This window comes from Nyctereutes procyonoides, unplaced genomic scaffold, assembly GCF_905146905.1.
Source record: "Nyctereutes procyonoides isolate TBG_1078 unplaced genomic scaffold, NYPRO_anot_genome, whole genome shotgun sequence".
NCBI lineage: Eukaryota > Metazoa > Chordata > Mammalia > Carnivora > Canidae > Nyctereutes > Nyctereutes procyonoides.
In genome coordinates, this window is record NW_026575146.1 from 6,649,073 (window position 1) to 6,662,312 (window position 13,240).

Consider the following 13,240-nt stretch of genomic DNA (forward strand, 5'->3'; position numbering starts at 1 on the left):
GTCTCACTAAGCCTCAGTTTCTTTTTTTTTTTAAGCCTCAGTTTCTTTATTCTGCTTCAGTAATATTGTGAAGATTAAACAAAATTATGTATATAAAGTGCTTAAGGTTGAATAAGTTGTGTAATAATTATACAATGGAATCCTAAATAGTAGTAAAAAAAAGATGTCATATGCAGTAACACAGATCAACCTCAAACATGAACACTGAAGAATATATATAGCATGATTACATGTAAATAGTGTGCAAGAGTAGACAAAATAAAATAATATTGTTCAGGGTTACAGACATATGTGGAAAAAGTACAGAGAAAAGTAAAAAGCTGATTACAGAATTCTGAAATAACAGTTACCTCTGTGGAGGAGTAAAGGGAAAGCGATCGTTTAGGGCCTTTAATAGTACTGATAATCTGGTTCTTTTTTTTTTTTTTTTTTTTTAATTCATGAGAGACACAGAGAGAGAGAGGCAGAGGGAGAAGCAAGCTCCATGCAGGGAGCCCGACGTGGGACTCGATCCCCAGGCTCCAGGATCACATCCTGGGTTGAAGACAGCACTACGGAGCTAAATCACTGAGTCACCCGGGCTGCCCTGATGATCTGGTTCTTAAGCTGAATGGCAGGTACGGGGCTTCATTTCAAAATTATTTTTAAAATGTTATTTGTCTGACATATTTCAAATTGAGAAAACATCAAGAGGTGAACTCAGTAATGTTAATGATATTTAGAAATAACTGAATCTAACATATTCTTTCATTTCATAAGTCTAGATGTCTAAAGGATTCACTCACATTTATCCAACAGTTAAGACCTAGAATCAAGACTTCTGGCTTCCATCCAGTGGTAATACCATCTTATATCTTATTGCATTAATAAATCATATTAATATGTACAAATTTTATGATTTTACTCACCACTCTGATAGTACTTAGAATCATGTGTCCATCTGAAGCCAGTGCAGAGGCCGAAGTCAGTCAATTTAATGTGACCATCACGATCAATCAAAATATTATCAGGTTTAATATCTCTATGAATAAAACCCATTTTATGAACACTTTCAACTGCACAGGTAAGTTCTGCTATGTAGAATCGTGCCAGATTTTCTGGAAAGATGCCCATTCTAATTAATAGGCTCATCATATCACCCCCAGGAATATAGTCCATTACAAAGTATAAATTGTCCTTATCTTGGAATGAATAATATAGACGAACTACCCATTCATTATCAGCTTCGGCCAGGATATCCCGTTCAGCTTTAACATGAGCAACTTGATTTCGAAGCAGAACATCTTTCTTTCGAAGAGTTTTTGTTGCATACAAAGCCTTAGTGTCTACTTTTCTTGCTAGACAGACTTCACCAAATGCTCCTATTCCTAGTGTCTTTATCTTCACAAACATAGACTTGTCCATTTTAGCCCTCTTAAGACGGATGTAATTAGACTCTTTTTGGCAAAGCATCTTTCTCATTTGATCCTGCGCATCTTGAGATAATCCAACCTAGGCAAATAAACTGAAGGTTAAGTGAGGAATTATCTTCTATATCAAATATTAAAAAATAGTTTGGAAAAAACTCAGGCATATATTTAAAGGTTAAATGCATAATAATTTTTAATAAAGCATGTTAGAAATCTAGAATATACTCCAGAGAAAATTAATTATCAAAGTGCAGCTTAAGGGATAGTTAACAGGATATACAAAAGTGAGTATAAACGCAGCTTCTGCTGTGAAGAGCAAGAAGATGACACCAAGAGTCAGCCTTCAACTGTTCTCTAATGCACCCCCAAAAAAGTTCCCAATGTGCAATAACCAAACATTTGTTAACATGCATCCTCACCTATCTCTCCATGCAGACTCACCCCAAATTATGTGATTATTGTTTTCACTATATGCTAATCTTGTGGAACACCAAGAATTAAAATATTCTTCCTATTTTACCTATCATGAAAAAAAAAAACTCTGCCTGTCCAGATTCATTTATTCTAAAAACTGATGTATTAAGAATAAAAGAACGTCTTCTCTAAGCTAACCATTTATTAATAGTCCATCTTTCCTTTCATGTTTCTTTTATTTTTCTCAGGCAGTAGACTAAGGGTAGGACTCGCAGCCACCACTAATGCAAAATGCAAAGGCTTTTTCTTCTACCTTATTTAAAAGGGACAAACTTGTTTGATTATAAGGTACCTTTTAGACATTTTGGTACATTTCAAAGAATGGTCAGTGTGATTTATGAAGATACCAAAGCACAGATTAAAAACAAAAGCCAACTTCTGAGTAGACGTGGACTACCTGGATTTCGAAGGAAGTTTATTTTTGGCTAGTTCAATAAAGAACTAATTTAAGGGTTTAAGCAGAAAAAGAATTAAGTAGAGTCTAATTCTAGAAATGCAAGCCTAATTAGAATATAGCAACCTCATGCTTCTGTTAGGATGCCCATTTGCATGCAAAATCTTTTAAGAAGGGTGGCATGCCAGACTTAGAACTGTTTCTCTTAAAATCTTACTTGCCTACACAGTAATGGAGGCTACAGAAGTCAGCAAAGCTTCCAACACCATAAAAGTTTAAATCAGCTATTAGTGAAAGTGAAGAGGAAAAAGGAAAAATAAACTAAGAAAATACATACAGACAGACTTTAGTAAGAAATCCTAAGAGCTAAAATATGGATAAGTCATACAGATAATCATGGTGTTTCTCATCTCAAAGTTTAATTTGTAGCAGGAATAACATAATTATGAAATCAGACTTAGAAAATTCATCTTAAAATAATAGTTCTCAAGTTATATAAGCAAGCTTTATCACAAATTTAAGCCTCCTAGATTTGGAGTGATAGATATAAGAGTAGGAGTCAACCTACTCTTGTAAACATGTGATGCAAATAGTAACAATGATAGTACCACCATAATATCGAGTGAAGATATGTATATGGAATCACAAAAGAGATTCATCTAAAACGAGTGAGCACTTATTTTTAGTCTCCTTTTTAGTAGTTTAAAAATTTCAGTACATTTTCCAGTACATTATAAAAATGAAATTAGAAGAGGAAATAACTGAAAGGACAGGTCTTTGACACTTTGTAGTGAGACCAATCACATGAATAAACCTCATGAATAGAGCACAAAAACTACTGTAAGTAAAAACAAATATTTCATAAGTATATCAAGAGATGGGACCCAGATATTTCTAGCTTATTTTAAAATGTTATATGATACATTTGTAAAATCTAGAAAATAACCCTTGCTCCTATTTCCATAAAAAGGGATTATACATCTACACAGGACACTATAAATTATACATCTAAACAGGACACTATAAATTATATTTTTCTTAATTTATTAGAACTTTATTCCAAGAAATTCTGCATAAATTTTGAAATACTAAAATAAAATAGTATAATCAAAAGTACTTTAATATTTGCTGACTTTTAAGTGATAATATATTTAGCTATAAAAAGAGGGAAAACTACTGGACCAATATTTTAAGATAAACAACAAGCAAATAGATGATCAAGTATAAAAATGGGCATTTTAAAAGGTTTTACCCGCATCATTTCATTCTCTAATTGTTTTTTACGATGTAGACGTTGCTGATGAGATTTGAGTACATTTTCTACATGTTGCTCCATAAAGAATTTAAATGCCTGAGGAGAATAACTTTGAATACGAGATTCCCTTCGCTCTTCATCTTTCTTGTTTTTCCTAACGGTGATAGGTGAGGTTGTAATCTGTTTCTTTTCTTTATCCCCACCATCAACATTTTCATAACTTTTTTCACTCTCATCTTCCTTAGGCATGCTTGCCTGATCCTCTTTGCTAGATTTATTGATTGATTCATATGGAGGAACAGATGGATTTTGGTGTAGCAGATGTTTTGGATAAGGTGGAGGTGGACCTTGATAGTTTGGAGCTTCAGCAACAGGAGGCATAACAGTCATATTTGAAGTGGTACCCTCAGAAAAAGGACTAGGCTGAACTGTCTGAATTGGCTGTGGTATCCAAGAAGGGTGTGTAGGTGCTAATGCAGTCTGTAGCTCCGGTTTTAAAACACGTATACTCTTCACAGGCTGTTGTATAGGAGCTGGTGTAATAGCAGTGACTGTTGTAGCTGAAGGCTGAGAATTAGCAGAATGACTTGTTCTATTTCCTAATGGGTTATTAAAGGAATTTGACCTCACTGGTATGTTAGGTTGCCATGTGGGGATTTCATGCCCACTGCCTGGGGATGACTGGGCTGGAGCAGAAGACGACTGAGGCCAAGTTGTTTGCAGTCCAGGTGCATTAATGTTATAAAGTTCCATGTTATGACTGTTTCTGTTTGGCACCATCATAGATTGGGGAATATTTCCATTTGTATATGATGAAGATGCAGCAGATCCCCCTGTTTGTAAAGCAGAAGAGCTTTGTCCATTAGTTGGGGTCAGAGGATATGGAGGGGGTGGTTGCCGATTCACAGTGCCAGCAGGAACATTTTGGTGTATCATAAAATCAGTTTGACCACTACCATTCTGAATTCCAGGTCTTCCTGGTGGAAAGTTAAATTTGTTGGAACTCTGCATGATGATTGGTTGTCTGCCAACAGGAACAGAACTAATGCCTCTCTGTCCCTGATTCGGAGGACTCATTGGGGATGCATTCAGAGGTGGTGGAGGATAGCCCTCCTGCCAGGCTCCAGGTGGAACAGGAGAGATTCTGGAGATTACGTATTCCATGTTCCCGGAATAGCGCTTTGTTTGAGAGTTTGGTTCCCAAGATGGAGGAGGTGGAGTTGTACCTCTTGGAGGAGGAGTCTGGCCTCTGGGAGGTGGTGGAGGAGTGACGCTCCTTACTTGAGGAAGTGGTGGGGGGTTTACTCTCTGTCCATTGCTAGGGTGAACTTGAGCAAATGCTGTTATACCAGAGCCTGACAAAGGCCTTCCTACATCGGTCTGCGAGTTGGGACTTTCAGAACGATAGGCCACACTTTCTCCTAGTGGAGGGCCATGTCTTTGAGGAACTAAGGATTCTTTGGAACCTTTCCAGCTTTGTTTGCGGTTAACTGATTGTTGCACACTCCCTATGGTTACAAAACAGAGGGAAAAAACATGTTTTTAACCTATTCTTGAAAAATTTAGCTTGGAATTCTGACATAGCTAAATAGTAATTCTCTTTTGAGAATTAAAAAAAAATCAAACTTCAGTTAAGTGGTTTTATGCTACCTTTCAAATTTTTACTAATTTTGGCTAGGTAATACATTCCCATGGCCTAAATTAAGAAGTACAAAAGTATACTCACCTCTGTCTCCAGCTTTCTTCCTTCCATCAGTAAGATATTTTAGGGACATGCAAGTAATTAGTATACCTCCTATGTATACTAGTGTGCCTGGCTCTTCTCATTAAAATACTTAAAATTGGGTGGCTCAGTGGTTGAGTCATCTGCCTTTGGCTCAGGTCGTGATCCTGGGGTCCTTGGATCGAGTCCCAAATCGGGCTCCTGTCTCCCTCTGCCTGTGTCTCTGCCTCTTTCTCTGTGTCTCATGAGTAAATAAATAAAATCTTTTAAAATAAAATAAAACACTGAAGATTCTTTATCAGTATATAAAATGTTTGTTTACTTTAAAAAAGTGTTACCACAGTTTTTCACAGTATTGGTGTACCCAAATTTAATTTTTTTTAATAGGCTCCACACCCAGTATGGAGCCCAACACAGAACCTGAACTCATGACCATGAGATCAAGACCTGAGTTGAGATCAACAGTCAACTGCTTAACTGATTGAGCCACCCAGGCACCTGTATATACCCAAGTTTAATGTTTCCCTACTGAAGACTATTAAGGTTTCTAGTCTTTTGCTGTATATCTAAAAAAAGCAATGAAAAATTTTGTACAGATATCATTTCATATGTTAAGTAGATAAATTATCAAAAGTGGCATTATTGAGCTGAAGGGTATGTCCATTTGTAATTTTAATAGATACTACTTTTAAATATATTTCAAAGATACCAGGCAATAATCAGTTGAACACTAAATAAAGTATAGATTTTACAGTTTCTCTTTACTGGAATTTTCAAGTAAACGAAATGGCAAGAAAATAAATGATACAAAAAATGTTGAATGGGACGCCTGGGTGGCTCAGTGATTGAGCATCTGTCTTTGGCTCAGGGCATGATCCTGGATTCTCAGGATCAAGTCCTGCATTGGGCTCCTTGCATGGAGCCTACTTCTCCCTCTGTCTGTGTCTCTGCCTCTTTCTGTGTCTCTCATGAATAAATAAATAAAATCTTAAAAAAAAAAAAGAAAAAGATCTTTAACATATTTAAAAATACATAAAATATATTTGTATGGAATGCAATTCATATAATTAATATATTCCAGATAGAGATTATATGGTAAAGATTTACAGATCTAAATATATAAAACAAAACATGTAGCAACATTCAAAACACATACATGATGAAAAAATGGTAAATGTTCAGAATGTACAATTTATTTTTTTATTTTTAAAAAATATTTTATCTATTTATTCATGAGAGACACTCAGAGAAAGAGGCGGAGACACAGGCAGAGGGAGAAGCAGGCTCCATGTAGGAGCCTGACGTGGGACTCGATCCTGGGACCCCAGGATCACGCCCCGGGCAGAAGGCAGGTGCTAAACCACTGAGCCACCCAGGGATCCCCGAGAATGTACAATTAACACTTTGTTTCATCAAGACTGGGCAGCATGCTGGGTCTATGACTCCAGGAAAAGTCATCACTCTGGACAACCTAGGCAAGTCCTCTGGCCACTAAGCTCAGTCTCACCTTCCTCAGATAGCCAGCTGAGGCTAAATATAACATGTATTCACTCACTCAGCTTTTACCAGTTAAATTACAAGTCTTTACAGGCCTAGAGTATACCGTCATCTCTGTTCTGCACCTCCCACAAAGCTGTGTTCTCCCACTCCTACCCTTCAGACATGCTCTGTCCCATAACCAACACTATGTCACCAAGCTTTCGCATCAACTACTTAAACCTAGTAATCTTCTGCTGACATTCTTTTCAGCCCTTTGCAATTAAGATTTTCTTTTCTTTTTAAAGATTTTATTTATTTGAGAGAGAGAGAGAGAGAGAGAGAACACAAGTGGGGTGGAGGGGCAGAGGGAGAGGGAGAAGCAGACTCCCTACTGAGCAGAGAGCTTGATTTGAAGCTCAATCCCAGGACCCTGGGATCATGACCTGAGCCAAAGGCAGATGCTTAACCAACTGAGCCACCTAGGCACCCTGCAATTAAGGTTTTCTTTAAAAGTAACCTGGACTAGGGCTGCCTGGGTGGATCAATCAGTTAAAGTCTGATTCTTGACTTCAGGTCAGGTCATGATCTCAGAGTTTTGAGATTGAGCTGTGTGTGGGTTCTGCACCTGGCATGGTGCCTGCTTGAGATTCTCTTTTTTTTCCTTTTTTTAAAAGATTTTATTTATTTATTCATGAGAGACACAGGCAGAGAGAGAAGCAGGCTCCATGCTGAGAGCCGGATGTGGGACTTGATCCCAGGTGTCCAGGATCACACCCTGGGCTGAAGGCAGCACTAAACCACTGAGCCACCTGGGCTGCCCAATATTCTCTTTTTCTCTCTCCTTCCCTCTGTTCCTCCCCACCTCTTTTCCAAATAAAAAAATAAAATAAAATAAAATAAAATAAAATAAAATAATAAAATAATAAATAAATAAAATAAAATAAAGTTTAATGAACTCCTACTTGATCAATAGTTTTGACATTTGGTCTACCCTAAGCCCTGCCAACATTCTGTAACTTCAACATCCATATGGACAAACCATCTATCACCCTCACCTCTCAGTTTCTTGACCTTCTCTCGTCAATTTGACCTCTAATATCATTCCTAAGATCATATTTTTAATTTAGGTATTATCCATATCTGCTTTTTTCAAAATCACTTAAGTCTTAAACACTTGGACTACAACTCTCCTTCCGTGTTTAACTATTACAAGCATTTTTCAACTTCACAAAGGCCTCCATATTCTTACTTCATTAGTCCTCCACTTTCTTTATGAAACACTTTAGCTAGTTTAAATCCATGGTCCATTACTTCTTTCTTCCCTCTGTATTCCTTTTCTCCTCCCCTCATTTCTATTCATTCATTAAATTTTTATTGAACATCTAAGCAATCCAAGTACAGTGGTAAAAAAATAATATCCCTGGCTCCATGGGACCTCCATTCTTGGGGGAGAAGACTGATAATAAACACGTAAATAAATAAACAAGGTAACATCTGGGTATGACAAATCCTATAAAGGAATCATAAATAGTGTCAAATGGTAGAGAGTAAGGAGGACATAAAGGGATGAGATTCAGTAGTCAGAAAAGGCTCCACCAAAGAGATGACATATGATCTAAAACTAGGCAAAGGCCCTGAAGTGGAAGCTTGGTATATTCCAAGAAGAAAAAGAAACTCAGCATGACTGGAGAGCAGTAAATCAGAGGAAAAGGGGTACTCGAAGAAGTCTGAGAGCAGCAAAGCCATCAAGAGGAGTCTGGAAGGAATGAAAAGCCACCAACAGCAGAGGAGGAATATGCCCTAATTAAGGATTTAAATGACCCTTTCAGTATATTCTGAACTCTATCTTATTTTGTAAATATTTAGTAGAACTCTAGTCACAGATGATTCTACCTATCTACTTTTTTTTCTTCATGCCTGCTAGAAAAGGTGATGTAAAGTGCACACTGATTCCACCAAAATTCAATGATCAGCATCATCAAATGGCTTTAGCACTGCCAGGAAATCCTACTGCTTCTTTTGGTTTCCACTACAATTCTCTTCAGTCCTGGGTTTCCTCAAATTGCCTGTCCCATTCCTCAGACACCTCTCTTAGCAGATGACCTGATTTTCCCCTTCAGAGAAAACTGAAGTTCCATCAGAAAGGAACTTCCCTGTCTTCCAACATAACCCAGGCCTGTTTGTTTCTCTTAGAACAAAATGGTTGTTGCCTCTTCCTCTATAAGGCTAATCATCTCTCATCCTATGCTTTGGATCCTCTCTTTTCCTGGCTTCTCAGGAATTTACTTGACCCTCTTCTCTTGAATGTTTAATTTTTTCCTCTAAACTGGAGTTTTACAGTTTATCTTTTAAACATGCCTAAGCCTTTACTATTAAAAAAACAAATAAGGCTCTCCCTCCAGTCTCATATAGGGCACTACCTCAAAGTGCTGCTACCAGTCCACTATAAGTATGGAAATGGAGAGCAAAAACTTGGAAACTTTTACAGAAATCTAAGTGTAATTTTATTTCTGTTAAATATAACAATAAAATATTTGGCCTTATATATGACATTTTTAATTTAAATTTTGGAATAATTCATCATTATTGTTTTTTAAAAAATTAGGGCCCACCCTAAATGACATTATTTAACCTAACTGCCTTCTTAAAGACCCTATTCACAAATACAGTCAAATTCTGAGATACTAGGAATGAAGACTTCCTGAATTTGGTTGGGGGGAGAACACAATTCAGCCCATAACACACAGAGTAACTTGTTTCTGTCCAGTTATGGGAACATAATTCAGATTGGGAGTGGGTTGAGGGACAAATGGATGTGACATAAAGAATTCATGTATAAACAACACATTGAGAAGTTTTTCTGTGAGGGTAGAGTGAGGATATTAGTAAGAGTATGATTCTTATCTATGGTGAAGAACTTTTATTTTTTAAATTTCCAATTCATTATGGATTAATAATTTCATAAAATACACTCCTGGCTTTCAAGACACTGTTGTTTTCTTTCCTTCCTCTTCAGCTAATTCTTCTGTCTTTGCAGGCTTATCCTCTCCTGCCAGCTACTAAGTATTAGGTTTGGTGGTAGGCCATCTTGCCATTTTTGTCTACATTACTACCTCCTTTAGGAGACCTATTTTATACACAGGGCTAATTGTATATATCCAGCTCCCTACTTGACATCTTCACTTGGATAACTCAATGAACCTAACTCAACCTGATGTCAAAAACTAGACTTAGGATCTTTCTCCACCAAATCCTGTTCTCTCCTGGCATTTGCTTTTATAATGTGGGGTATCGCCACACTGCATCTATTTTTCTATACCAGAGGCCTAACAGGCATTCCTCTCCATTATCACCTCTCATATGTAATCTATCACCAAGTCCTTGTTGACTTTAACCCTCCCATCTCTCTTAATTCATTCACTTTTCTCCACTGCCCTTTCCCAGTCCAAATTACCTTCGTTTCCCTGAAACTGTTATCTCTTATCCAATCTATCCTAATACCCACCAGCCAATTCTTATCCACTGCAGCCATCTTTTTGAAACACAAATCTAATCATGACATTACCCTGCTTGAAGTTTCCCTAACTTCCTGCTGCTTTTAGGATAAGATCAATAGTCCTGCATAGTCAGGCCCTATATACTTCTCCAGTCCTATCACATACTGGTTTTCAGTGTCCCAACCACATTCAGTTCTTCCAGCGTAGTATCAAAACCTGCCAAACAGGCCATGCAGATAGAGACACTCTTCCTCACTAAATCCTTCCCATTAACCTTAGTCTTGCTTCAGCTATCAGCTCTATTATCAGTTTCACAGGAAAATTTTCTCTGATCTTCTTGATTAGGTCAAAAAGCCCTCTATAAGTCCAAAGTACCATATAACTAACTCACCCTTCTTCATTCACATGTATATAGCTGCAGTCCTACATATATTTTTTTTTGTGAAAATGTTTGATCTCCCTTACTAGATTGTCAGCTCTACAAAAGGGCAAGAACTTTATACTCAATACTGAGCAAAGATCCTGAAACAGTGGATGATCAATAAAATTTTGCTGAATGAAAGAATGAATAAGTAAGTCCTCTTATAAATCAATAAAAAGATTAACCCAAGATTAAAGAATAAAAATGCCAATTTAAAAATAACCGATAAACAATAAATAAAAATTAATAACCAAATATTCAATACTAATGATCAAAGAAATGTGAAAATAAAATGAGACAGTATTTCTATAGCCATTAAATATACAAAAATCATAATACCTAGGATTTATAGATATAAGCATTCTTATATTAAATTGATCAGGAGAATGTAGGTTGGGAATACCTTTCTAGGCAGCAATATCTAAGAAAAACCTTAAATTTTTGCAAGACTTTGGAAATTTCCTTTATAAAATCACCAAGAATGTACAAAGATTTAAGTATGAAAGGATTTACTGCAGTGCTGTCTATAATGGCAAAAAAAAAAGCAAACAGCAAATGTCAAAATATAAGAGACTGGTTACATAAAGTATGTGATAAATATAACTTAATGTAATTATTAAAATTATTTTGTAGACCATTTAGTAACAAGGAAAGTTATGCAGTTTAAGTAAATCAAGTAGGTTTTACTATGACTCCATTTTTTGTTTAAACAATAACAAAATACATACATTTAAACCTACTCATAGTATAAAACTATCATGCTATTACTCTGACTTGAGACTTACTGTGCTGCTTTTAACAATTTCTAAGACTAAAGAGTTGATATAGATAAATATTTTAGAACTATAAGAAATGAGAAAAAAATGTTTGATTAATCACCTGGTTTCAAGCTGGCATTGATAGGTCTGGCAGCTGCTGCGGCCATCTGTTCCCGGCGAGGATCTTGGTAACTCATTTTACTAATGAATTCAATTGCTGCCTCTATACTTCTGTTATTCGTTTTCTGAAGAGCTTGTATAACCATATCCTGGTATGAAGTTTTAAAAAAAAAGAAACAAAGCTTAAATCTTATAATTAATTAAGAGAGAAAGAAGACTATAAGCTCCACTGGAGAAATTCATAATTATGAACAGCAGGGCCCCAAACCACAATATTAATGTCTTGTTTGTAAAACTACTATAAACATCCATATAATCTCAAAGTAAAAAAGAAAACAAACTCAAATTTAAGTGTTTCTTTTCTTTTCTTAAAGATTTTTATTTATTCCTGAGAGACACAAGAGAGAGGCAGAGACACAGGCAGAGGGAGAAGCAGTCTCCCTGTGGGGAGCCCAGTGAGGGACTCATCACGACCTGAGCCAAAGGTAGATGCTTAACCACTGAGCCACCCAGGTGAAGTGTTTAACGTTTTCACCTTTATGTAACATATCATTTCTTTTTTTAAAGATTTTTATTTCTTTGACAGAAGTAACGAGCATAAGAGCATAAGCAGGGGGAGCGGCAGAGGGAGAGGGAGAAGCAGGCTCCCCACTGAGCAGGGAGCCTAATTCAGGGCGTGATCCCAGGATCCTGGGATCATGACCCAAGCCAAAGGCAATGTTTAACAGACTGAGCCACCCAGGTGTCCCATATTACTGTTTTCTTATAGGATTAACTTCTGGGGATAATCATAATAGCATAACTCTGATTATTTCTTATTCTTAATTTCATCCTTATACAAAGAGACTATCAGATTGTTTAAAAGGTATCAATCAGGGCAGCCCAGGTGGCTCAGCGGTTTAGCGCTGCCTTCAGCCCAGGGTGTGATCCTGGAGACCTGGGATCAGGTCCCATGTCGGGCTCCCTGCATGGAGCCTGCTTCTCCCTCTGCCTGTGTCTCTGCCTCTCTCTCTCTGTCTCTCAGGAATAAATAAAATCTTAAAAAAAAAAAAAGGTATCAATCAAAATACTGGAAACTACTCTTTTGTACCATTAGAACATTTTAGTAAGCACCTTTGTCACTGTGTTTACTGGTAAAAGAGCTATGTAATTCTGATTTCTATCCTCTTAGAGCTTACACTTTCAGAGAACCTTATTTATAAGGACATAAATCTAGTACAAATGGTATAAAAGACTATATATGATTATGTGACGAAGACTTTAGGAGGCTACATGATATGATAAAAAAGCAGAGAGACTGGAATCAAACAAAAGTGAGTCTGAGTTCCATTACTATGCTTTTGGTGTTTTTTGTTTTGTTTTGTTTTGTTTTTTTTAATGCTTAGAAGCAAAGATACGCTCCAGTGATTGCAGATTTATTTATGTGCCCTACTTTGGAACTGTGTGAACTTTGGCAAATTATTTAACATTCCAAGCTCAATTTCTTCACCTGCAATACACTCACAGAGTTGAGGTGTGGACTTAATATGTAAAAGCATATAAGCACAGTGCCTGTAGATTAGATGTGGGTTGTCCTGTTCTTTTCCTTGTCCTTTATGTGTAGACATAAATTACACACTAACACACAGAAAGCAAATGGATAGGGTTTTTTCAAGAAGGAGGCAGCGATTTACTTGCCCTAGAGGAGCTAGTATTTTAAAAGATATTTTA

The 13,240-nt window shown here is 36.7% G+C and overlaps 1 protein-coding gene across 2 annotated transcripts in view; it reads right to left on the reverse strand.

Moving 5' to 3' along the window:
* LATS1 (large tumor suppressor kinase 1) overlaps positions 1-13,240 on the reverse strand; it is a 49,446-nt gene that overhangs the window by 11,487 nt on the left and 24,719 nt on the right. For both annotated transcript variants that reach the window (XM_055310988.1, XM_055310989.1), the window contains 3 exons: positions 11,532-11,679; positions 3,530-5,040; positions 909-1,491 (listed from right to left, as the gene is read on the reverse strand). In XM_055310988.1, coding sequence (XP_055166963.1) covers positions 909-1,491; positions 3,530-5,040; positions 11,532-11,679 — 2,242 coding nt within the window. The remainder of the gene's footprint in view (positions 1-908; positions 1,492-3,529; positions 5,041-11,531; positions 11,680-13,240) is intronic.